This window comes from Arachis hypogaea, chromosome 17 (assembly GCF_003086295.3).
Source record: "Arachis hypogaea cultivar Tifrunner chromosome 17, arahy.Tifrunner.gnm2.J5K5, whole genome shotgun sequence".
NCBI lineage: Eukaryota > Viridiplantae > Streptophyta > Magnoliopsida > Fabales > Fabaceae > Arachis > Arachis hypogaea.
Window position 1 is genome coordinate 11,684,198 of NC_092052.1, and position 25,838 is coordinate 11,710,035.

The 25,838-nt window shown below is 32.6% G+C and overlaps 3 protein-coding genes across 3 annotated transcripts; all 3 read left to right on the top strand.

Moving 5' to 3' along the window:
- Positions 1-6,236: 6,236 nt before the first annotated feature.
- On the top strand, positions 6,237-10,687 carry LOC112765793 (peroxisomal nicotinamide adenine dinucleotide carrier). Its single transcript, XM_025811642.3, has 11 exons — positions 6,237-6,662; positions 6,771-6,851; positions 7,370-7,444; positions 7,902-8,032; positions 8,135-8,189; positions 8,472-8,582; positions 9,102-9,170; positions 9,237-9,344; positions 9,462-9,530; positions 9,938-9,992; positions 10,162-10,687. Exons 1-11 carry the CDS (start codon positions 6,582-6,584, stop codon positions 10,353-10,355), a joined length of 1,029 nt encoding a protein of 342 aa, XP_025667427.1. The 5' UTR covers positions 6,237-6,581; the 3' UTR covers positions 10,356-10,687.
- A 1,149-nt stretch (positions 10,688-11,836) lies between these two features.
- LOC112765428 (signal peptidase complex subunit 2) lies at positions 11,837-14,581 on the top strand. Its single transcript, XM_025811328.2, has 5 exons — positions 11,837-12,136; positions 12,261-12,412; positions 12,771-12,852; positions 13,889-14,031; positions 14,133-14,581. Exons 1-5 carry the CDS (start codon positions 12,056-12,058, stop codon positions 14,227-14,229), a joined length of 555 nt encoding a protein of 184 aa, XP_025667113.1. The 5' UTR covers positions 11,837-12,055; the 3' UTR covers positions 14,230-14,581.
- Positions 14,582-15,497: 916 nt separating this feature from the next.
- LOC112765110 (uncharacterized) lies at positions 15,498-21,612 on the top strand. The gene is made up of 4 exons (XM_025810977.3): positions 15,498-17,064; positions 17,246-17,361; positions 19,744-19,987; positions 20,118-21,612. Exons 1-4 carry the CDS (start codon positions 16,696-16,698, stop codon positions 21,291-21,293), a joined length of 1,905 nt encoding a protein of 634 aa, XP_025666762.1. The 5' UTR covers positions 15,498-16,695; the 3' UTR covers positions 21,294-21,612.
- The last annotated feature ends 4,226 nt before the right edge of the window (positions 21,613-25,838 follow it).

Genomic DNA, 25,838 nt, shown 5'->3' on the forward strand with positions numbered 1-25,838 from the left:
TACGTATCGCCGTTATTGTTATCGTTATCGTAAAAATTTTGCAGCAAATTTCGGGATAAGACTAAGATATTTAGGTGTATTGTTTAAGAATTTTCGGTGGATTTGTACTGATAAGTTCTACATAATTCAAAGCTCTTCCTCTTCTTTCTCCTCATCTTCTGCTACTTATTCTTCTTTCTTTTTATCATCATCATCACCATCTTCTTCTTCTTTTTTCTTATTCATCTTCTATTTCTTATTTTACCTTCTCAAGTTTCTTCTTGTTTTACTCTTTCTTGACAAGAATAAAAACAAAAAAAATAAACAAAGAAGAAGAAGAAACACATAATACTGCAAAATTACTTAAAAGATGATGAACCTACATCCATTCAACTAAAAGAAATAAAGAAATAAGAAAAAAAAGAAGAAAAAAATGCAGCATTAGAGAGAAATATTTTTGTGTATTTACAGCAAATTTCAGGATAAAACTAGGACATTTAGGTGTATTGTTTAAGAATTTTCGGTGGATTTGTACTGATAAATTCTGCGTAATTCAAAACTCTTCCTCTTTCTCCTCCTCATCTTCTGCTTCCTTTTCTTTTTTTTTAATCATCATCACCGTCTTCTTTTTTTATTCATCTTTGATTTCTTGTTTTACCTTATCAAGTTTCTGCTTGTTTTACACTTTCTTAACAAGAATAAAAACAAAAGATATCAAACAAAGAAGAAGAAGAAGAAACACGAAATGCTGCAAAATTACTTGGAAGAGGATGAACCTACATTCATTCAACTAAAAGAAAGAAAGAAATAAGGAAAAAAAGAAGAAAAAATGCAGCATTAGAGAAAACATTTTGTATAGTTGTAGCAAATTTTGGGATAAAATTAAGACATTTAAGTGTATTATTTAAGAATTTTCGGTGAATTTGTACTGATAAATTCTGCATAATTCAAAATTCTTCCCCTTTCTTCTCCTCATCTTCTACTGCTTTTTATTCTTTTTTTTTCTTTTTTGTTTTACCTTCTAAAAAAATACATAGTATTACAAAATCAATAGAAAGAGGAGGAGGAAAAAAGTGTAGCAACAACAGTAGCAATAAAAAGAACGACGAAGAGGATGAAACACGCGAAAAAAAAAGGAATGCGAAGAAAAAGGAGGAAGAATGAAAATAAGAAAGAGAAGAAAGAGGAGGAGAAGGAATACGGAATACAAACGTTGGAGGAGGAACATTATGATTTTACGCGCACGTTATAAAAATGAATTTTTTTAATTAAAATTAACTTATATAAACTTATATGCCAAAAAAATTTGTATGTATAATAAATCTCATTTGTAAACAGGGACAGATTTATGCATAAGCCAGTGGGGGCAACTGCTCCCAGTCAAATTTCAAATAATAGAGAGTAGTTCTTAGTGAAATGTCAAGATTGCCTCCATTATATAATTACTTTTGCCCCCAGCCCCAGCCCAAAGCCCCAAATCCCTAAACTGTTCTTCTTTTCCCTTTCTCTCCAAATTCCTAACTACTCCAGCCTCTGCCCTCCAACCTCCAAGCCCCAGAATTATTACCGCCAGACCGCTACGACGCTACTCTGCATTTCTGCCGCTCCGTGGCTCCGCCAGTGTGGGCTGTGTGGCAGTATCACTAGCTCCCTGTCACTCCGCGTTTTTGCTCCCCGCGACTCCGTGACTCCTTGTATCGCCGCAATTCTCCCGCGTGGCTCCGTCCTCCGTCGGTTTCTCCTTGCATCACCGCCACGCTGCGTCTAGTGGTTCTCACTTCTCAGGTTCTACCTTCTTTTTCGTCACTGCTTATGATTTGTGTGGATCTGCCGCTGCGTTCCTTCCTTTGGCACTCAGCAATTCGGCATCTGATTCTGCAGTTCTGCCTTCTTCTTCAACAAACATCAATTTCTTCTGGACTTCTGGAGTTCTGGTTGATTAGTTCTTCTTTTTTATTCTACAATCCTCTTCTCTGTTGTCGCTGGCGCCACACTGCTACTGCCTACTGGGTCATCTTCCTGGAGTTTAGTTTGACTCTTGGTACTTGATTGAAAACCCAAATCAACCTATCAACTTATCAAGAGTGATAAACAACAAAAAATTTTCAAGTCTATCCTATAATCAATTAATTATAGCATATGTGATATGTATATTATAAATAAATAAGCTTTTGGGGTGGGGAATGGCCAAATGGGGATTTAGAATAAAGGAATGGTTTGTGATTGAATAAGAATCAATAGTTAAGAATCAATAGGTCTTAGACCAGGTGGTATTGTGTTGGACTGTTGGTTTTCTTGTTAAGTTGAAACAAGAAATTATGAGCAACTAACCAAATTCATTATGTTAATTGAGATTCAAGTTTTGTTGGAGTATTATATTTTTATGTGACTGAATAATAATCAATAGTTAGCACATAGTTCATATACTTAATTCACTTAGTTTTATTGTTTGATAAATGATAATTTGATATAGTTGGTTTAGAAATTGTGAATTTGTGATTGAATTTGTTCTGATGTAATTGATACTTTAGTTTTATTAATTTGTTTGTTAATTATTTTTGTGTACGGAGTTATTTTGAATTAGAAATTTGGGATATTATTAGTTGCTAGCTTGCTGCTGTTGTTAATGGATCAATTTTTTATTTATATTTTTATACTGAACTTCTCAATAAGAATTGTAAATTAATTTTATTAATTAATTAATTTAGGTTTATAAGAATTTGTTAACCAATTTGTGTAATGTTGTTAAAGTTTCGTGTAAACGAAGAGATATGTTTTGTGATAGTCAAATGACTAAGACAATTGAAGCATTACAAAGTGGAGAAATTTCTAGTGGACGTGGTTTGAATCAAGAAATAGCTTTGAAAAGAGCTAGAGATATTAGATGCGGTTCACACTATGGAACTATACTTCGATTAATTTCTTTGTTTCCTTCCGTGGTCAATGTTCTTGAATATGTTGAGGAAAATGAAAATAATTCAGAACAAAGAGCTGAAGCATGTCATTTATTAAATGTCATTCAATCCTTTGAATTCATTTTTAACTTGCATTTGATGAAAAATATCTTGGGAGTTACTAATGAATTATCTCAAGCATTACAAAGGAATGATCAAGACATTGTAAATGCTATGGCATTGGTTAAAGTGTCTAAGCAACGGTTGCGAACTATAAGAGATGATAGTTGGTCTCTTTTACTTGATGAAGTCTCATTATTTTGTGACAAACATAATATTACCGTTCCAAAAATGGATGATATATTTGTGTCACAAGAAAGATTAAGACGCAAAACTCAAAAGATCTCAAATTTGCATCATTTTTAAGTTGAGATATTCTATCAAGTAGTTGATAGACAACTTCAAGAACTTAACAATCGTTTTACAGAGGTGAATACTGAATTGCTTTTTTGTATAGCTTGTCTGAATCCAAGACACTCATTTCTTACATTTGATAAGGAGAAGTTGATCCAGTTAGCTCAATTCTATCCATTAGAATTTTCTTCTACTCAACTTTTGGCACTTGATAGTCAACTTGAGAATTTCATATTAGATGTGCGTTTTGATGATCAATTCTCAAACTTAAATGGGATTGGTGCTCTTTCTCAAAAATTGGTTGAGACTCGAAAAAATATTATTTATCCATTAGTGTTTCTTCTTTTGAAGTTAGCTTTAGTTTTGCCTGTAGCAACTGCATCAGTTGAAAAAACTTTTTCTGCTATGAACATCATAAAGAGTCGACTTCGCAATCGTATGGGAGATGAATTTTTAAATGATTATTTAGTGACATATATAAAAAGAGAAACATTTGATTGTATTGACTTAAAATATGAAATCCAGAAGAATGAAATTTTAAATTATTTACTATTATAAATTATTTTATTGTTTTAATTTATTAGTTAAATAATTTGAGAAATAATCATATTTTATAATACTATAGTATAATTATAAAATTATTATTATACTATATATATTTTACCCCGCTGATAAAATTTTTTAGATCCGTCACTGTTTATAAAGCCTCGTTTTCAAATACATTATATATAAGAGCATCTCCAATGGGAGAAAATTTGGAACCCCTCTACTGTAGTGTCAGAGAGAAACAAGAATTTAAGCGTTGGAGAAGGAACAAGTTGAGTTCCTGCACCAGTTTCGAGGAAGAGGAGTCCCTCTAAATGGGGACTCCATATTTAAAAAAAAATAATTATATAAAATATTAATTAGTTAAATAATGATATTTTTATTTAATTAATAATTTATATTAATTATTTAAATAATAATTAATTAGATTAAATAATTAAATTTTTATTTAATTAATGATTTATATTATAATTAATATTAAATATTATTTATATTATTATATTAAATTATAATTAATTAAATTTACTTACATCAAAAAATAAATTTAATTTTTATACTTTATAAAATATTTTTTTGTTGAGTTAGTTATTTTTATTTTTGAAATTTAAAATACTAACCACATTATTAAAATTAGCAGGTGTAAAACTAGGCATTACAAAATTAGCCGTTGAAAACTAGTTGTTACTATGTTATCGTTACTATTAATAAATTAATATTTTATTACTCTATATATACTACTTACATACACTTCTATTCTCACACTTTTTTCTACTCTTTTTCATCTTCTTTCAAATTTACGAAAATCAAAGTTCATATTAGATTTTGTACGAAAAAATATATCAAAATCAACTCAATTCTTTTTTCAATTATTTACAAAAATTTTTCAAACTTTAAATACCCAACAATCTCAAACCTCAAACTCTCAAGTTTAATCTCGAATTATATATTTTTTATTATTGTTATATATAAATTTATTTAATATTAATATCTTTTAATAGTGAATTATTTTTAAATTTAAAATTTTAAATTACATTATTAAAAAAAATTAATTACATTAATTTCAAGTATTTTAATTAATTAATTAAGTAGGACTACAACAGGGACTAAAGTTAGTTCCTTCTAATGGAGAAGATAGAGATGTTTTGAGTTCCTATTTACTGTTTATGACGCAAAAACTGATGTGAAGTTACTTTTTAAGACAGGTGGGCCATAAACAGAAATTGGGATGGATTCCCTACTGGAGATGGTTTAAGTACCGAGTTGAGTGTTGAAAATATATTTTATAATTTTAAATCCATGTTTTCTGTATTGTCTCAAAACAAGAAGACATATACATGTAAAAATATATATAGTTCGTTTTGATATTAAAAATCTGTATATATCTGTATCTAATAATATTTATGTTCCAACTTTTTGATAAAAATTAAATTAAAAATATTATTTGTATATTAAAATTAATCACTAAAATCAATTATTTATATATAAATAATAAATCTATGTGAATTAATTTATTTTTAATATATATTTATATTACAATATATATTTTATACTAATAATTAATTTTAATAACTGATATTGGTATACACTTAACATAATCGACACTAAATATATATGTTTTGTATATAGCGTTTTATATTAACGTATCTTTTTAAAACTCATATCTCCTCACTAAATAAATAATAAACATGTATAATTGAATTATTTGAATTTATATCTCCGTTAAAAATAAACAGCAACCTACCACAACCTAATTAAACATGTATAAGTGTTTATGCGTTTCGATATGGTTAAAGGACAGATAAAGTCAGCCAATGAGCTTTATCTCATACGCTATTCCACCTCCTTCTCATGTTAAAAGTCTAATTCCTACTGACTGGAATTAAAAAAAAAAAAATAATAAATATGTAAAGAGTGTATAGATATATATTGTATTTAAAATTAAAAGTTATTCAATTTATCTGTCAAAAAAAAAAAACAGATAAAATAAAAAAATTAAAAAATTATATTAAAAAATTATCAAATTTTATTATTTTTAATTATTAATTTAAATTTTTTAATTTAATAATTTAAGAAAATATTTTAATTATATTTTTAAATATTAATAATTAATAATCAAATTCAATAAATTCTAATAATTATCTAATATTTTTTAAAATTAAAAATATTTTACGTTATAGAACATAACTTGAAAAGTTTAATTATTAATAAAATTATTATCATAATAATTTCTATTTTTAATTTTATATTTAAATCTTTGTAATGATACTTAAAAAAAAGTTAAATAATTAATATTTAATTTAAATATATAAAAATAAATAAATTTTAAATATTTAAAATATAATATAAAAAATAAACTCTGCAAAAATTCAACAATAAATAATAATAAACACTGTAGAACTGGTATGGTATATACCTATGATCTATCCCTAATATGTTCTAACACACCCTCCAAGAAGAGAGGTATGGAAACGGCAATCTTCCCTGTGGTACCCTTTTATCTATGAGCATACCAAGGCGAATAGCAGTGGCATATTCCCCCTCAACCAAGGGCATAATAGTCCATACACATAGTCCCTCTTAACAACAACGTCATTTCCCTTTCCCAAACGCAACGTTGACAGTGAAACAAAATCGATCATGTGCAAACTTTGAAAAACCCCACCGTCACAAAAACAAATGCACTGGTAGGCGCAGTTTCTTGCTTCTCCCACTCTCTCTCGAATTTCATCTTTCTCTCTTCACCCAAACATGTCTGAAGCTTTGATCAATGGCTTGGCTGGTGCTGGTGGAGGGATCATAGCTCAGCTCATCACATACCCTCTTCAAACTGTACCAACTTCCTTCCAACAAATTTTCACTCTTTTCTCAATTGGGTGTTCCATTTTGTTAAAAAAATTGGAAATTTTTAACTTCTTATATGGTGATCTGTATACGCAGGTAAACACTCGTCAGCAAACAGAGCGTGATCCGAAGAAGGATAAGACCAAAAGCATAGGAACCCTCCAGCAAATGTGCCAGGTTCTTTTTCTTATTGTTTTTTGAATCAGGGATCCTGTGATTGGCTAGCTGAATTTTGTTTGTTTTGGTTATTGATGTAAGAAAAGTCCAAACTGTTTGTTGGGTTTTGGAATGAAATAAAGATGTGATCTAAGCTTAATGCTATGTACTTATGTCGTTTTATAACTCTTAAGTTCTTTATATTTTGGATTTAAATTTGAGGTTATCAAATTTCTAGAGTTGAGTTTTACAGTTTAATGTTATAAGCTCTAGGATTTTAGGTGAACACGTGAATATGATAAAGATAAACTTGTTTGATATTATGACAATAAATTTTGCAGTCATCTAGTAATGTATGACCAAGTCTTTGATTCTTACCACAATTACCTTGAATGGCACGGGAAAGAAAGAAATGCACATGATTTTTGGTAGTTTAAAACATTTTAGTACAGTAACCATGTATCAAAATTTAATTTCTTTTTAATTTTTTAATTCATATTTTAATTATAAGTGATAATAGTTATTGAAAAATATTGTAGGTTGTGAAACATGAGGGGTGGGAGCGGTTGTATGGAGGTTTGATGCCATCTCTAGTGGGTACAGCTGCATCTCAGGTTTGTGAATGCTGCACTTTGCGCCAGAAGCTTCTTCATAACTTTGTGATCTTATATTTTAATGTTGAAGCAGTGGGAAAACTATAACTGTACATCACTTGTTTCTGATTTGTGTATCGAAGTTTTAATGACATCATCGCAATGTACACTTTATTACAATAGCTACCAGTGTTAAGAGTTTCAAGTAAAGCTTGAAGACTGTTCTTGTTGAAATTGAATAAGCTTAATGAGAGAATGACTTGGAAATATCAAGAAGCTAGTTTCTTATTCACCTAAATCACTTCTGAGATAATACTTTGATAAAGACTTCTTTGTTTAATGTTGTATGATTTATAGTGTAACTCTTTTCTATAAAAAGTGGTTAATATTTTCCAGCAATATATTTTCTGGACACCTGTTCAATGTTTTGATTTAGATTTCCCCATTTTTTAATTATGACGACAATTTTATGATACAGGGTGTTTATTATTATTTCTATCAAATATTCAGGAACAAAGCCGAAGTGGCTGCACTAGAACAGAAAAGGCTAGGCATTGGCGATGGATCAGTTGGGATGTTCTCCTCACTTATTGTTGCTGCTTTCTCCGGGTAATTTTAATTTACTTTGCCAAAAGATCTCCTATGAAAATTGGTCAAATGGAATAACAGATTATCTAATGCCTCAAATTGCTCAATTCATTCCTCTTGTAGGTGTGTTAATGTGCTATTGACAAATCCCATATGGGTAGTTGTTACACGCATGCAGGTAATTCGCTAGTCGATAGTCAATTCCATTCACTTTTCTCATTGCATCCCCTTTCCTTGTTCTCTTTGCTTTCCTTTTCCTTTCTCTTTTTTGTTCTGATTAAGCTCTGAATGTCAAATTGAAACATGATACTATTTTACTTCTGTAAGAAGGATACTGTTTCTTTCTTTGATTTTAGAATTTGTTTAATTGAAAATAGAAGGATTCATGAACCTTTATTCTTGTCTCTTTACTTCCTTTCTAACTCACAAAACAACTAATAAAAATAATTTTTGCATGTAGACGCACAGAAAAGAGTCAAGCAGAACTCCGCCTGGTGATGTGTTGTTAAATGCCACTGAACAAGCATTACTTCCCACAGTTGAGCCTCTTGCTTATGGAACTAGCGATGTGGTAGGTAAAGTCCATCTTTATGGATAGCCTCTCTTCTTATCTTTTATCCTTATTATATAAGTACCAATCACATGGCGTTGTTTGATCCATGTAGCTGAACTCACTTAGTGAGATAAGACTTTGTTGTTATATAAGTACAACTCAGATGATGCCTTCGGTAGCTATTTAGAGAAGTTATGTAAACTGATTGTTATTCTGTGTTAAGCTATCCATATGCAAGAAACTTTCTGGCAAACTGCTCCCATAGTTTGGAACTTTAGATTAGTATGGTAAATTTCGTTTGATACTTGCTCCAATTAAAAGAAATTATCTGAAACTTTTTGTTTCATAATTATAATGGTTTTCCTCTATCATTTAGCGAGTTTCAGTGCAGTACTAAAGTCTGTCTTCGTGTCTCATGAACTGAGATGATCTTTTAGATTTTGCAATAATTTCGATCTGACTAAGATCATAAACTTTCATGTAGTGCTTCCTTTTATGTGTATTATACCATTATGGTAATGTAATTCATATTTCCAGATTCAAGAAGTCTACGGTGAAGCCGGAGTTTGGGGGTTTTGGAAAGGTGTATTACCGACATTGATCATGGTACGTTGGAAATGAATCCATTTCTCACTATGGGAGTTTTACTGAATTGGTTGTTTTGTATCTCAGGTAAGCAACCCTTCTATACAGTTCATGCTCTATGAAACCATGTTGCTGAAGTTAAAAAGAAGACGTAGCCAAAGTAAGAAGGGCAACAATGGAGTATCTGCATTGGAGGTATTTTTCTCATTTAAATTCACTAGGGAAAATGGTACGTGAATGATGTCATTCACAGTTATGTTTTTTATTAATTGTTTCGAACATTGTTGGACTAAGTTTACCGAATGTAACAAGGTATTTCTTCTTGGAGCTTTGGCTAAGCTTGGAGCTACTATTGTGACATATCCTCTTCTAGTTGTGAAGGTATATCCTAGCTTTTGCTATATATCATGGGAGTATAATCTTAGAAGAATGAAAACAATAACAAGAAATTAAATATAATATTAATTAGAAACATAAACAAGGGTTGAAACTAGAATGGGCAATGGACGTTTTTTCTGCAGATAATGCCAACATAAACAATAACCTGTGATTCTTAATAGTGGTGTCTGATTTCGGTTAAATTATATGATAATTGTTCTTATACTCACTACTGGTCAATGTCTTACTTGTTCTTAAATTCATTGCATGATCATATATTTTGTATCGTTCTTGTTTGTGTCGATGGTGACGGTATGTATAAGAATAATGAGGAAAGCTGAGAAGAATAAAAGAGGATTTTCATCTAAAATGCTTCTTTTCGATATCTCGTTTGTTATTCTCTATTGCAGGCAAGGCTGCAAGCTAGACAGGTCCGAAATGGAGACAAGAGACACCATTATAAAGGTTTAAAGTCGTGACTATCGCATTTTTACTCTTTGTTTCGCACCGTGCCTGAGCTGTTTCAGCCATTTTAAGTTAAATCAGATGGAAAACACACACTGATTTGTGTTTTTGTTTACTTGCTTATCTATTTTATTGAACTCCTCTTAATTTGCATGTTCTTGAAACTCAGGTACATTGGATGCCATTATCAAGATGATCCAGTATGAAGGGTTTTATGGATTTTACAAAGGCATGAGAACTAAGATTGTTCAAAGTGTGCTAGCTGCTGCTGTTTTGTTCATGGTGAAGGAAGAACTAGTTAAACAAATTCGTTTCTTGCTCACTAAGAATGCCACCAACTCTGTAAAACCAAAGCTTGTGTGATTGGAGATCACTACTAATTTCATTTTTTTTCCCTAGGTTGAATATTCAATGAAAATTCTATTCAGTTGTCATATTCATTCAAAAATGATAGGAAATATTAAATATCTTATGGCATTGGAAAGCTTGTAAGTTGTAACTTATTGAACAGGAGATTAAAATGTAGCATGTTTAAAAATTACATGCCAGAATATTACTTGCCTATTAAGAACACGTAGAATTGTAGATTATGCAGAACAGAAATTTGGAAAATTTGTAAGCTACTTAGCAGAAAACATTGCAGCTCAGAGAGTGGTGTTAGTGAAATGATAGATATGATTAGTTTTTTTGTTAAAGCAAGCACCTACTCAACAACCATCAAAATTTTCTTCTATCAAAAATAACAAAAAATAAAAATAAACCCATCAAAATTTTCTATACTTTGGATATGCCTTTCTGTGTTGTGTAGCATTATTCTTTTATAATACACTAATGAATTATTAGCTCTCAAGCAAGTCTTTGAAAAAATAATTGTAATGAACTTATAGATCCTTGAAAAATAATATCAAATAAGTCACAAAATAATTAACTGAATTTATACTCCTTAAGAAATTGAGATATTGGACACGATTGATTCTTCTGTCAAAGACTTGTAAATCTACTATTACAACTTTTTTCCATCACTTTGTATTTTTTCCATCAGGATCCGTAAGTTCAAAACAATTTTTTTTCAAGAATTTACTTACTGCTTTATCTTTTTATGGATCTATAAGGCTGTTGCAATATTTCTCAAGGACCTCCTTGTTTTATTGATTTTTTATTTAAAAAAGGGTCTTGTGAAAATATTTAAACATGAAATTCTTATTTTGATCTAATCGAGTGAATCACTAATTCACTATTTTGACATTTAAAGAATTCAAATTTTGATAAAATATTCATGAATATAAGAAAGAAAAGCCAAAACCCTTGAAAAATCATAAAGTTTGACAAAATTTACTAAACGTCCTCCTTTGTCCCAAAAGCCAAAATCCCAAAATTTAGACAAAATTCACCAATCTGGTGAAACTTGGCAAACTTTTGAGCCAGCGTGTTTTTTTGCCCCTTCATTTATGAACTTTTTATTGCAATAAAATATTTTAAATGCTAAATAATAGTTTAATTTAGATAAATACTAATGTATTTCGAAAAAAAAAAGTAAAAAGTACAGTACATTTTAGAAAATAACAAACTGTTAGAATTAGTTTTCTATTAATTTTAATTTTTGTCTTTCTTTTTTGTAAAAAATCATAGTATTCCATTTAAATTTTTTAAAAAAGATTTAATTTAATTAACAAATTACTTTTTTTAAATCCTAATCAGTTATAAAAAAATATATTAAATAGAGAATTAAATTTGGTCAAATTAATAAGAAGCGTAATTCTCTTTACTTACTCAAAAGACAATAATAAAGTCCCCATATTGTCTATTTTCTATTAATTGTAATTTTTAATTAAGACCCAAAAAATGATAATAAAAATAAATAAATAGAAAATGAAACCAGGCGCAGCTTTAGCGAGTGGTAGTAGCCGCTAGACACTAGCAAGCAACACTTATCAGTTATTACAGAACCCTCAAAACTGAAGAGTGTTGAATTTGAAACTTGAAAACGCTGAGATTCATCGTCTCTGGGTCAAGCCAAGTCTTCGATACACAACCCAACAAAACAATTCAGATTCGAACAAAAAATGGCCTCTAAATCTGCCAAGAAAGCCAATCTCTTAGATCACCACTCCATCAAGCACATCCTTGACGAGTCCGTTTCCGAGGTACTCACTCACTCTTCAACCCTAATCCCCTTTCGATCTTCTCTAATTTCGACCATTTTATTCTCGTTTCAAATTGAAATTGTTTCAATTGGTTAATTGAGCCTCAATACCTCGAATTTCTTAGGTTGTGACGAGTCGTGGATACGTGGAAGACGTGAGATTGAGCAACGTGAGGCTCCTAGTTGGAACCATAATCATCGTCATTGCTCTCTTCGCTCAGTTTTATAAGAAGAAGTTCCCTGAGAACAGGGATTTCCTCATTGCCTGCATCGGATTATATCCTTTTTTTTTTTGTGTAAACAACAAAAATTATGCATATATCTGTTTGATGAAATTACTGTGAGGGAAAATTTAGCTTCGTTTTGGTTTAGGGTTTGATCTGCACAGTCAAATTGATGATGAAATTTTCAAAGTTTAGGGCATTTGGATTTTTTTTTTCTTTTTATCTTGGTCGGGTTGTGGTAATGGCTAATGAAATATATGGGATTGATCTTTTGTAATGGCGTGGGATGCAGGAATTGTTTCAATCTGGAAGTTTCTTAGGTTCCTCTTTTTGTTGGTGTGTGTATTATGTATATTTACTTCTAATTCATTCAACGCCAGTGTAGTTGTTTGATCTTTAACTCCTGTGCACGTATGTAGTCTTCAATGGGTTGTTGCAGCTGATCATATACACCAAGGAGAAGGATGCCATTCTGTTTACGTATCCTCCAGCTGTAAGTGTCTGTTAACCTGTATATAAGATCATGTTTTTGATTTTGTTGCTTTGTGTGTATGTGGAGGATAGGTGTTGTGCTTTACCGAGACTGTCTTAGAATACATAAAACTCATACTGCTTTAGTATTTCACTCCTTTGTATAATGTTTATTGCGGTCTTCTAGAATGTGTGCCGATTTTTTATGACCCATTGGTTTCAGTTTATGAAGGTTATACGTACACTTGATTGTACATCTTTTAGATTTATGTTCAAATGGAATAGATGAAAGTTGTTGAAATTCTGTAGCTCCTTGTTTTGAGATTTGATTAAACATTTGTTGTGTTGTTTTTTCTTTGTGTGTCATTGTGTGTGAGAGAATCAAAGAAGGACCTTTTTTGGGGAGGGGTTTAGCTATTTTCTTCTTAATTATGTTCTGATAAAGCAATAATGTTGATTGTTCATTCTGGTTTGGTATACTATGATACACACCATGTCATGCTCATTACACACACACACATTTCCCACCCCCATGTACTAGTCTCTTTAAATGGTTGATATGCACCTTTGATTATGCACTGTAATGATTTATCTTTCTACTTCTGCGTAACTGGGTGGCATTAATGTGTCTTTGGTTTGGAACTTGGAAATTTAACCTGGATAGTACCTATATCATTGTTGTTCTAAACATAGAATACAAATTATATGGATTTTAAGTTGATATGACTGTGCTAAGCTGTTTGGGTTTTAGTTGCTTTCAGTCTTAAAATGAATATTGAATTTGATTTATTCGTTTGTCATAAGTGATTTAAAGGGGGTTAACCATGATATCTGATTAGAAGTTTAAACAACTCTTTAAAATGATGCAAGCTGGTGGTTGCTGGAATGCTCGGTCAAATATATTTTCATTCATCTAGACAATCTTGACCTGTCTTTAAATGCTGTTAACAAATCAAGTACATCCTTGGTACTTTTTAGCAGAAGCCTAGGACATCTTCAACTTGAATTATGAATTTATTATCTTGTATTCCAACATGGATGCAATTCCTCTTTTACAGGGATCCTTTACCAGTACCGGTTTGGTAGTTTCCTCCAAGTTGCCTCGATTTTCGGACATGTACACCCTCACCATAGCAAGTGCAGATCCAAAATCAGTTTCTGCACAGGAACCAGTCCATTTGACCAAGAGTGTTACTCAGTGGTCTCTCTCTCCCCCCTTAACTTAGTAGGCATTGACAGCATCTATTGCCTTGCTTTTTGTAGATTAAGATGCATTTATTATTTCTTTTGCTTTAATTGCAGGTTCACGAAGGATGGAGTCTTGGTTGAGGGCCTCTTCTGGAAGGATGTTGAAGCTTTAATAGACCAATATACCAAAGAACCAAAGAAGAGCAAGTAATTCGGGTTCGTTATGGAGGAGGGTAAAAGAAAAAACCATATCTGGATCTGGTTTATATAATTCTATACATTTTTAATATTTAGGATGGAAATGAGGGGATAAAACAGTCACCAGCTTTAGAACACATTCATTCCCATATTGCATCTGGTTATCCGGTAGAGGGAGATTGAACTTAGATTTTTATTTATTTTCCTAAAAACCATTTACTTTTAGCTCTTTGGACAAAGATACTCCTCACCTTGGATCAATAAAGTTAAAAGTGCGACCCATCTTCATTTTATTGATCCAACATCCAAGGGTAATGCCTGTTTTTTTACCCTCCAAAGTAATAACCTGATTTCAATTATTCAAATCTATTTTCTTGATTGAACATGAACAACTATTTCTATCTAGGGTTCCGATTATAGTGCTTGCCCAATTGCATGTTAAACACAACTTTTATGTTCTTTTGAGTAACTGATGAAGGACCACAACCCAAAGGAGAAGAAAATGCAAGTTATATGCCTATAAAGAGTTTACTAACACTCATGGTATGCCCACTATCCCGCAGCAAACAACCCTTAACAGCTATTAAATGGAGTGGATCCTTGCTTCGTGGGTCCACATCCAAAACTCAGCAACAAAATAACGCCGTTGGATAATACTTCCTAAACTCATGTTTCATTTTTCAATAGCATACTAATGATGTGGTATGGTATTAGGTTATCCCTTTTCCTCTAATTCGATCAAAAGTGATGCCATTACTGCTTCCCAATCCAAACAAACGTAATGACTCGGGATTCTTTACTCAAATAAATTCTATTCAAATTATGTTGCTTTACAAGTTGAGGGCTGGAGGACACTAGATAGAGCTAAACCTTTTTCTCAAGGGAAAAAAATAGGAATAACATAAACATAGTTTAATGCAAGTATAATATTCAATGATATATATTTGTAAGATAATATAACAATTTTCTTATAATGCAAAATGCCATGTAATATAAGTAGTAGACTAGTAGTCGAGTCCTCGAGGGACCTACCAAGAAATATGTCTGTGAAAGCGGGGCCCTTATACGGAGATAAAGAAAAAACAACTGAGAGTGAGAACCACAACAATTATTGAACCCAACAACGGTGGACCCCTAATTCCTTGTCACTCCACCCATCATACAAAATTAAATTCTTCCTAATCAATGATAAATTATCCTAGACTTAGTAGATAGATTTGGTTGATTAGTTTATCCTAGACGAATCCCGCCTTGTGCATGCAGCAACCCATTGGCCAGCGGCAAACCCTTAAATGGAGCTCAGTACCGCGACGGATTAGTCCTTGACCTGCCGGGTTTGGGGATACCGTGGGAAACCAAAAAAAAAAAAAAAGACTTATATTTAATATTTGGTGTATTCGCCAAGATTTAAATTTAAATATAACGTATTAAGAGACATATAATTTTATCAATTGAGTTAAATTTCAGCTGTAAGAATCTAATATCTGAATTTTATTATGTACATACAACATATTCATAAATGCTTTTAAAATGAGAAGATTTTGTCTTATCAATTTTTTATTTTAGAATAACTCATATAAAAAGACATATATTTGACTATTAATTTTTTGTTTTTTTAAATGATTCATTTGTCACAAAATTATCGTAATACTTCGATAAACGATCTTATTAAAAAGAATGGAACATCTCTCTTATTTTTAAAACTAATGGTAATGAGCATAAAAATAGAACACAATAATAAGGAAATTTTAATAATTAAAATTACTTTTTAAATAATCTGTCTAAACAATAACTTATATATCTTAAAATATTAAAAATATAACACTATAACGCATATATACGCAAGGTGAGGATAATTGTATTTTTCTTGGTCGTTGTTGTTAAATTACAAAATTAAAATTAAAATATATACAAAAAGAATCTCCTCCTATGAAAGGCAGTGAGCCCTACCTGCAACAGGGTGCCCATCAGTATCATCGTCTTTACTCGACGCTGTCGTTTTCAGAAACCTAATCACGGACTCAGAGTCGGCCAAGATCCTACGTGGCACCGCCTTTCTTCCCCAAACAGGACCACACGTGCTGACGTGGATCTAGTGAACCCCACCAACTTACATCTTCCGGATCTCAAGACGAGTCTCCAAAACCCCATTTTACAATTCGATTTGACGTCCGCATACGTCACCCACACGCGCCTACTACTATTTATGGAACAACCCTGCGTTTTCACACCCCTCTATTTTGATTCCTATCATTGCATACCGCCACCACAACCAGCTGCTCAGGAGATATTATCTCTCTCTCTAGAAACCGTTTTCTTCCTCCCCTCACTTTCTCTCTCTAAAATCGGTTAGCAATTTCAATCGGCCAGTTCAGGCATTCAATTCCGATCTCGCACCGGAAGCTAGGGTTTCCGTTTTCGGATTTCTATCTGCTTTTGCTTCTCCGATTTGATTTCATATTTTCGTTGAAGTTTTGTTATGTCGAACAGAAGAGGACGAGATTCGCTTAACGGCGGCTTGGATCCATCGTCTAACGGCGATGATTTCGACGATTCTTCGTCCGTTAATAGTGGATCCAACTCGAGTCAGTCTTTTTCGGAAGAGAACGGCGGTTCGAGAAGCGATTCTGGTCTCACCGAGAGGCTGGCGGAGATTCTCGTCGAGGAAGGTGACGGCGATCTGTTGATTCAGCAGAGCAACCGTGAGGATCGATTGCTGCAGTGGCTGCAGGCTCTTGACATGCAAGTCATGGGAGCGTGCCGCGCCGACGAGAGGATGAAGCCTTTGCTGAAGATGAACGCTGCGTGTGGTGTCGCAGAAGATCATCTGCTGACTCAATTGAGTCAGGTATGCTTTGTTCTCGATAATTTTGTTGATATTTTTAGCACCGTTTGATGAGTGGTGTATCCTTCATTATATGGTTGTGACGATTGTGATAATTGTCTTAGTGGTAATGCTTTCTTTTATGTTTCACTGAGGATTTAATTTGTTTATGTCTGTATTTCTTTCTATTTTCTTCTTGTTGCAGCATTTCGAGCCATCGGAGGTTGGAATGCTAGCCAGATGCTTCTGCGTGCCACTTGTTTCCGTCCGCGTTGGGAAGATTAACAAGGAAGGCACACGACTATGTCCAACTGCTATTAGGTATTGTCATTTTAAAGTTTTGCGGAACCCTAACCATTGTTTCCCCCCATTGACGGGCAAATATTTTTGAAACTTCTATTGTGCATCTTTTTTCCTCTCCATTTTCCTACAAAACTTGTTTATATAATGCAATCCATTGGATAAGATAAGGCGCAAACGCCTAACTATAAATCCTGCGTTTATTGTTGTGTAAAGTAGTTTGAATTTGTGTTTGTTTCCCATCTCTGTCTCCCCCTCTTTTTTTTCCCTCTCCCGTTTATTAGGTTGTTAAGTGTCTACAATTCATCTCTTTTTTCTTAATAATTTTTTTCAGATAAACAAATTTGGTGTTCGTTCGACTCTGTATGCTTAAAGGTCGTGTTTATGTTGCTCTTCTTATTTGTCATGCTTGGTGACCAGTCTCATTGTAGCGAGGCTGTTTTACATGTACATTTCTTGACCTTTATCAAGTGAGGCTAGTTTATTTCATCAGTTCCAACTTCTACATAATCGAAAGTATAGTGTGTCTAATTGATTGATTGATTGATTAGCACACATACATCTTTGTCTTATCTGCCTCTACTCCAGTGAAGTTGAAACGTTTTTTCTACGCTGAAAATAAAATGGTTTAGCTGCCTTTTCTTTCTAATGGGCAAGCTCTTGCTCCCATTTCTTTTAGGCTGGTCTACCCCTGCCTCTGTGGGAGCCATGTTGATGTGGCTTACCATCACTGCCCAAGGATAATCTAATTTGTGCCATGTGTTTAATGACAACTACAAAGTTCACAGCCACATCCATTTATGGAAGCCAATGGGCAGAGTTCAGTTGTCAAACCTTCTGGTTGTGGGAGAAAAAGTGTTCATAAATGCATAGAATATTTTAGTGCTCTAAATATACTCGAGTCTTTTTAAATATGTGCAGTGGACTTTTGTACCGCAGCCTGAATATGGTGGCTTGATAGCGCAAATCTTAATTTAACATACCTTGTATTTTAAAACCTATGGCTGTTAGTTGACTTATACTGGCACAGCCACTGATATAATTGTGCAGACATGAGTTTTTTTTAACTGTTCTGATTGTGTTGTTTGATTATTCTCTAATGTGATAATGTTCATGTGCATATTTAAATTCTCATTTATTTAGCTGTCTGATCCATTACAATATAATTAGTTTCTGTTGCTGTTGATACTCGTTGACATGGCTATTATAAAAATTGAAGTAGCATTCAAGTGTATTCTATACATGGTTGATAACTTATCTGTTGTGTAGCAATCTAGCTTCCTGTAATATCTGTCTATCCGTTGGCAATAGTTGAAAATATTTGTTTGAGATGCTGTCTTTTCTTATATAAAATTTGCTCGTGAATATAGTTTTGCTAAAGTTTGCTTGATGTTTGGCGGTAAATGCTGGAGTCTATAGTCTAGTTTATTGATGGTAATATGTTCATTCTTCCAAGTAAAAATGTCTTTTGACTTGTAGGTAACTGGGCGTATTTATGATCTCTGAAATAAGAGGAAGTAAAGGTAGTTTCATGATCCTATATTATATATGTTGCTGCTGTTTAGCTTTTCAGACCTATAGGTTTGAATAACTTATGTGGGGATAAAGCAGACCAGTTAGATCACACTATTTTAGACATATGATGTTTACTTGTCTATTAGTATACTTAGCTTTGTTGTGAATTGATATTGTATTCTATGTTTACAGTGAGATGCTAAACATGTTCTCTTTTGTTGCTCTTTTCCTTTTTTTCAAATTTTGCTTCTGTTGACTGCATATGCATAGAATTTCTTTTGATAATTATCTGAATTGACCATAGTTGATATGAATTTTATTTAGTATTTCTGATATATATATCCATACCATGTTTGATCAACTTATTCATGAAATAGAAAGTTATATTCTGTGTTAGGTTTATTTATAGTGGTGGGAAGGGTTCAGGGTGCTTGTAAGTTAGTATGATTTTACTTCTAACAAAAATGCCTAATTATGTGCATTTAATTGTAAGTACTTCTCAGAGAAGATGCCAAGGTTTTTCACCAACTATGAATTTGTCCCCAGTGTTTGATTGGCTATTGAAAACAATGTTGAATAGAACAACTTCGATGAATTTGTTTGGTGTATATTCTTGATACCATAAAAAGAACTAGAATTTCCATGTCTAGTGATGCAGACATTATCTTGCTGTGGTCTAAAACCCATGTTAACTGAAATAAGGTCTTCTTTTTCATTCAAATAACTAATAATAGTAATATAATAATAATTCCCAAACTAAGCTTGTAACTGTTGGAGATTCTGAATCCCAACATATTTGAGAGAGGGTGATACAATTGCCTGTGTTTAATTTCTTCAGTTATCTTCTCAACTATCGACTAATAGGTCATCATGCTATATTGTTCTCAGGGGCAACCTGACACTTGTATTACTGCCAAGTTCTGATCTTCGCCTTTCCTTCATTGGGGATGACGGCAAAGTAGAGCGAATATTTACATTTTCCAATGAATTGCATTGCTCTGCAGTTCTTGTTGATGAAATCTCATCCGACCCTTCTGGTCGATCCTTCATTGTAAGAACTCCAGATAGTAGAACATTTTACTTCTGGTGCTCAGAGAAGTCTAAGCTTTTGGGAGTTGAGTTACTTGGAAAGGTAATTTTTGGCATGTCTCTGTTTTGTGTTGTACATGGCATGAGACTAGATATGAAATTAATTTGGCATACTTCCTATCTTCTGTTTTTTGGTGGTGTTCTAAAGATGTTTATTTCCTGCAATATACCAGATGAAGGATCTGCTAAAGAGGAAACCATCCATTGCTGAGTTGAGTGGCATTAGCAAGTCTCGGCTTGATTGCTTTGCAACTCAGCTTCGCGCATATCTTGTGGGGTCTGCAGAAAGTTCAATGTGTGCTTCCCCATGTGCTAACTCCACATCCAGCTGTAATTCAGCTGTTGAAAATTCACCCATCTCGACAAAATTTCCTCGATCTCGAAATATTGGAGGTCAGGCAGGGAAGGGAGATAGCGCTGTTTATCAGAATATACTTAGTCCAAGGTCTAGTTCTTTCAAAGAGGCACCCCCAAGGATGTCTCCCCACAGGATTGCTGCCAGGGAGAAAATTAAACGCCGAGGTGACAGCCATCAGTCATTTGTTGATAACTCGATAAATGATTCAACAAACAACTTGGATTTATCATCAACTTTGGATCATAACAAGGTTTCTGAAGTTGTGCATAGTTTAGCATACCCTTCCTCAAATTTTCTTGAATCACTAGGGAAGCTTGCTACTCCATCTAATGTTAGCATAGCAGGGAGAATCCCTCCCCTTGTGTCACCCCTTCTTTCTCCCTATTATTGCTGGTGTCCAGCTGGTATTTCAAGTATTCCATCACTTGGATCACTTCCACAATCCTCTGGCTCATCTATTGACTCACCATGTCCTTCAGGTGCCTCTCTATTACCCAACACCCTGCCAGCCACCCTGTTGGAACCTGTACAGCCTCTTGATATTAGTGCAACCATGGATTTCCCTCCATTTCTGCCTGATCCGTTGGTTAGAATGTCATTACCAACGTCTCAGCAGATTCCTACTTTCACACCGTTGATGTGTGATCCAATTGTACATGTTCCAGTAATTGATGTTTGCTCTTCAGGTCAGGGCTATCTTGTGAGTGCTGGCCCTGCTATGTCAACTAGCATCCCTCCATTGCATCCAAAGCTTGTGAACCCACTGATTCCTGAATCTGATTCTGTGGTGAAGGGTGCGAGAGAAACTCTAAGGTTGCTGATTAGTGGTTCAAACCAGAGTAACTCCGGAGTGTCCAAGACAGTTGCGGAGAGTGCGTCAGATTTATGTGGCAAATACGGGATTTCCAATTTAGAGGTGAAGAATCCTAATGATGCAGGTGGTGGTTTTTCAGATGAAGAGGTGCCTTCTTTCGAACCGAAGCAGGAATAGTGATATAGATGCAACGATGTTTTCCTTGTAGATGTTGTCCATCAAATGTAGATAGTACCGTAGCCCTTCGGGATAGGTTTAAAGTCCGTAATTTCACCATTGTTCAGCCTTGTTCCACCTGTTAGTCATGGCTTTATTAATTCTCTTAATTTGCAATCTGGGGAATGAGATTTTGCTTATATTGTATATGCGGGCCTTCCGTTCATGGCTCAATGCTTTTTAGAGTTAGTGATTTAATTTAATGGAATGCGATGGTATGCAAACTGCTCGTACCCGCTACTTCTCCAATGGTTTTGGGGGCTGGGGTGCGAGTATTGTCCGATCTAGGCTTGATGCACACTAAATATATTATGAAGCATTCGCACAATTAAATACTAAATATAATAGAAGTCTTAAAATCTTAAGAAATATTGGAATCTTTTTGTAGAAGTCCATAGATGGTTAAATAAACACGGGGTGAGGTGTAAAACACACAACCTGCTTCTGCAAGAATTATGATCTCCGGCGGCACTAGCAAATGTTGGTTGTTCGGTACAATTGGAGTTCTTAATTATAGATAATTTGATTTGACAATAGAGTGTATGTTTAAACAGATAGAAAAAGATTGTGGGCGTAAATAACTTTGTTAACAGGATGTGTAATTTAGAGTTGGCAACATATACTTACTTGCGGGTACTTAAACTGATTGGATAGGATTGTTTAGGATTGTTTATCTGACACACTGTAGATAGGGTAGAGTGGGTATTGAATCCATGACTTGTAAAAATTCAAATTAACCTAAGCTAATCATTTAAATAATTAATTTAGCAAGTAAGTTTTTTTTATAAAGTTTACTTAAAATAAAAATAGAACTAAAAAATAAAATTCATATATCACAATTTGTCAATTTCATAAAATATCAAGTGAATTCAGAAACTCTAAGTTGATTTCGCCGTTTCTCAATTTTTCTTCACTAAAAAATCATAAGTTCTTCTTTCCTCCGTAGCTGTAACTAAGTTTTTCTTCCTTCCTTCATTCCTGCAACTCTCCGCATCGCTGCAACGTCCCCTCACTACTCTCTTTTTGCGCTAGGGAAAGTATGGGGAGCCAATGGAATTTTTATACAATGTGTACAATGGAAGTTTAGAGAGTATTAGAAATATAATTATTAGTGTTACCTTTTCCATCAGCTGAAGTTTTTGGGATGAGTGGTATCATGCATGGTACTAAAGCGCTAGATCCGAAAGGTCAAAAGTTCAAGTCTTAGTGAACCCCAAAATCAATTTAAGCTTTTGGGAAGATGTTTATTATCGCTACATTGTACAAATAACCCATTGTCTCCCTAGCGGGATCCTGATTGAATTTTATATTTGAAAAAATTTAATTTTTGTGTGGACATGGTAGGGTTGAGAACTTTAAGAGGTGAGTAGAATTATGATTGAGATATTGTTAACTCGCGAATAAAATTAGGGTACAGTCCAAACTCTACCCACCCACTCATTGCGAGTCCTAAATTGTGCATATCAAGCGGAAATCAACTTTTCTAATCATCCCGAAAAGTGCAACATCTTGGTTTTCACTAGACGTCCACACCGAATCAACATCAAACTAAGCCTTTGCCTTTCTCCAAATACAGATCTCCCCAGCTGCAGCTTCACTCAGTTGAGACAAAAATTTATCTCTAAACATAGGAGGAGATCGATGATGCAATACACGGGGCAGGGACGAATAGAATACATGTTCTGCCAAGCATGGTCATCATGATTGAACACACATGGATTCATGGGACGATATCAAACATGACAATTCACAATAGATACCAAGTTGCCAATAAAATTAAGAAAAAGTATATGTAACTAATAACATTTTTGAACAATGTGTGAATAATGTGAATTAATAAAGTTAAAAGAGTAAATAATTATTAATAGCCTGTAAGCTTGCTTTATGGCCCGTAATATATTCATTAGCATCCACGAGCATAAAACAATTTCTCCACCACCACAAAATGTGTATTATTGTTATTTATTTTTATAATTACGTCAACCTACTTTAAAAAATTCATAAATTTAGTTGACATTATGACAACTTTACTTAATTTTTCTGAGTTATAAAAATAGAAGTTACTTCCTTTCATTTATTTTTTGAGGAAAAGAAACAGAGAATAAGACACAGTAAAAAAAAGTTCTTGATAAATGTAACAAGCTATATGAGTTGATAGAACCAATCATACATAAAATACAGATTTCTATTAGTACCATAAAGACACTGCATTCAAGATTATTAATTGTATAATTGGGGGGAAAGTAATCACTATCCGGGTATCACAAATGAACAGATGTAAGTAAAAAATATTGATAAATTAAAACAGAGCGAGTACACACAAGATACTGGTTTCTTTTATTATTTATTTATTTATTTTGGTTTAAGTTTAGCTAGTTGAATCAACGGGTTAAACCTAATATTTACTTGGTTTTTGAAGCCAATTGTATTGCGAATCTGGGTATGCTTCAACATCACTGGGAATAAGATGAAAACCAGCGGAAGAAAATGGATAGAGGTCAAAGTAATGATAATTTATGTCATGTAATAAAAGGAAAAACTTTTTGAAAAGAACATAATTCTTTTCTTATTCATCTTAAGATAGTGTGTGTAGGACATTATTATTCCTGTGAAAAAAAATATATATTAAAGCGAAGTAGGGAACATTTTTATATAATATATATATATATATATATATATATATATATATATATATATATATATATATATATAATATAATGCATAGAAAAGCACGATTATAAAGCTTCCCTTTCTTTCTTGCTGCTTTTGAGCTTTGTCCCTTCCTGAACTGCTGAGAAAATTAAACTTGGTAGTTTCTTTCTTTAGGGTTCTTGCTTGGTCAGAAAGCTTTAAGTACACTTAGTATACTTTAATAATTGATCATTATTGGCTTTGTCTTTTGATACACCTTGTCAAGTAGTTAAATGTAAGAGATATATATACACCGAGTAGCTTGTATTTAATCCCGGCCTTTAGGAATTTTTTTAATCTAAGTTGCTGGAAACTGCTGTTTATCTTCTTTGTTTAAGATATATATACTTTAATCTAGTAGTTCTTTTTAATCTCTATTGTATCTTAAAACCTGTTTTGTTTCTACTTAAATATTTTAAATGCAACCTCACACACAGATAGTGTACCTAAATTGTCATCAAAAATAAAAAAGAAAACCGTATCTTCTCTTTAATTCAGTAATATTAGAATAACTCACAACTTCCACCTACACCAACACCCGTGTCATTTTAGCCTAAAGCCTGGACTGGAAAAAAAATATAATAAAATTATTCAAAAAGAGATATACATGTAAGCCCTTTAATTATAAGGTTCTATACTACAGACAACAAAGGTTATATAATGTATAACGATATGATTGATTGAATTTTAATATTGCAATGGCTTAAAAAGGGTAAACTACCAAAATTGCACCCAAATGATTTTGCCGCTGACAAAAATACACTCGAATTTTGTTATCAACAAAAAATACTCTCAAATAATTTTAAAACGTGATGAAAATACTTAACAGTAAATATGTATTTTCAAAAAATGTCTTAAAAATTAAATTTTGATGCGATTTTTTTTAAGTATGATAGAAAATTGAGATATTTTTATCTTTAAAATTTGGTAATTTTTAGTTAAGTATATAATTTTTGTGATTTTTTGTCAACAACTAATAATACTTTTAAAAAATCACAAAAAATATATACTTAGCAAAAAATCACCAAATTTTAAAAATAATATTATCTCATTTTTTTAACCATGTTTGTAAAAAATTGAATCAAAATTTAATTTCTAAAATTATTTTTGAGAAATACATATTTAATATTAGATAATTTTATTACGTTTTTAAATTATTTGATGACATTTCTAACGATAGTAAAATTCGGATACATTTTTATCAGCAACAAAATTATTTGAATGTATTTTTAGTAATTTACCCGCTTAAAAATTCCAATAATTATGGGACAAAAGAGATATAGAAGTATATCTCATGTGCTTGCATTGCAAACAAGTCATATATGTCTCTTGTAACAATAATGACGAATAATCAAGGCTCCGAATAATATTCCTTCTCTTTCACAATATATATTTGTTCCTTAAAAAATAAAAATTAAGAAATGACATAAAATAATTAACTAAAATATTCCTAGTCATAATTTATTTACAATGTACATGTATTATTGTTATTTGTATCTAATACTGTGTGGGAGATAGTAAAAGTAAACAATGTTTAATAATAATATTACAACATTGATGTTAAGAATAATTGACACCCAATTTCCCAACATCTTATATCTGGCTACAGATCAATGGAATTTGCCATGCATGAATTATAAAGTAAGATATCATGGACATCTATAATATATGTACTTGTTTTCCCATACTAGGTCTCCAAGTGTTGAAGTGTGTTCCATAAATTATTGATGCTTTCTTTCTTCATCAAATCAAAGTTAATATACTTGATCCTACAAAAGTGTAGCATGCCACAACTTTACGTACCTTTCTTATTGC

Coding starts and splice junctions, on each gene's coding strand:
- LOC112765793 (XM_025811642.3), top strand. CDS start 6,582: ATGTCTGAAGCTTTGATCAATGGCTTGGCTGGTGCTGGTGGAGGGATC. Junction 6,663..6,770: donor TCACATACCCTCTTCAAACT/GTACCAACTTCC, acceptor CTGTATACGCAG/GTAAACACTCGTCAGCAAAC. Junction 9,993..10,161: donor CAAGAGACACCATTATAAAG/GTTTAAAGTCGT, acceptor CTTGAAACTCAG/GTACATTGGATGCCATTATC.
- LOC112765428 (XM_025811328.2), top strand. CDS start 12,056: ATGGCCTCTAAATCTGCCAAGAAAGCCAATCTCTTAGATCACCACTCC. Junction 12,853..13,888: donor TGTTTACGTATCCTCCAGCT/GTAAGTGTCTGT, acceptor CCTCTTTTACAG/GGATCCTTTACCAGTACCGG. Junction 14,032..14,132: donor ACCAAGAGTGTTACTCAGTG/GTCTCTCTCTCC, acceptor CTTTAATTGCAG/GTTCACGAAGGATGGAGTCT.
- LOC112765110 (XM_025810977.3), top strand. CDS start 16,696: ATGTCGAACAGAAGAGGACGAGATTCGCTTAACGGCGGCTTGGATCCA. Junction 17,065..17,245: donor TGCTGACTCAATTGAGTCAG/GTATGCTTTGTT, acceptor TTCTTGTTGCAG/CATTTCGAGCCATCGGAGGT. Junction 17,362..19,743: donor CTATGTCCAACTGCTATTAG/GTATTGTCATTT, acceptor TATTGTTCTCAG/GGGCAACCTGACACTTGTAT.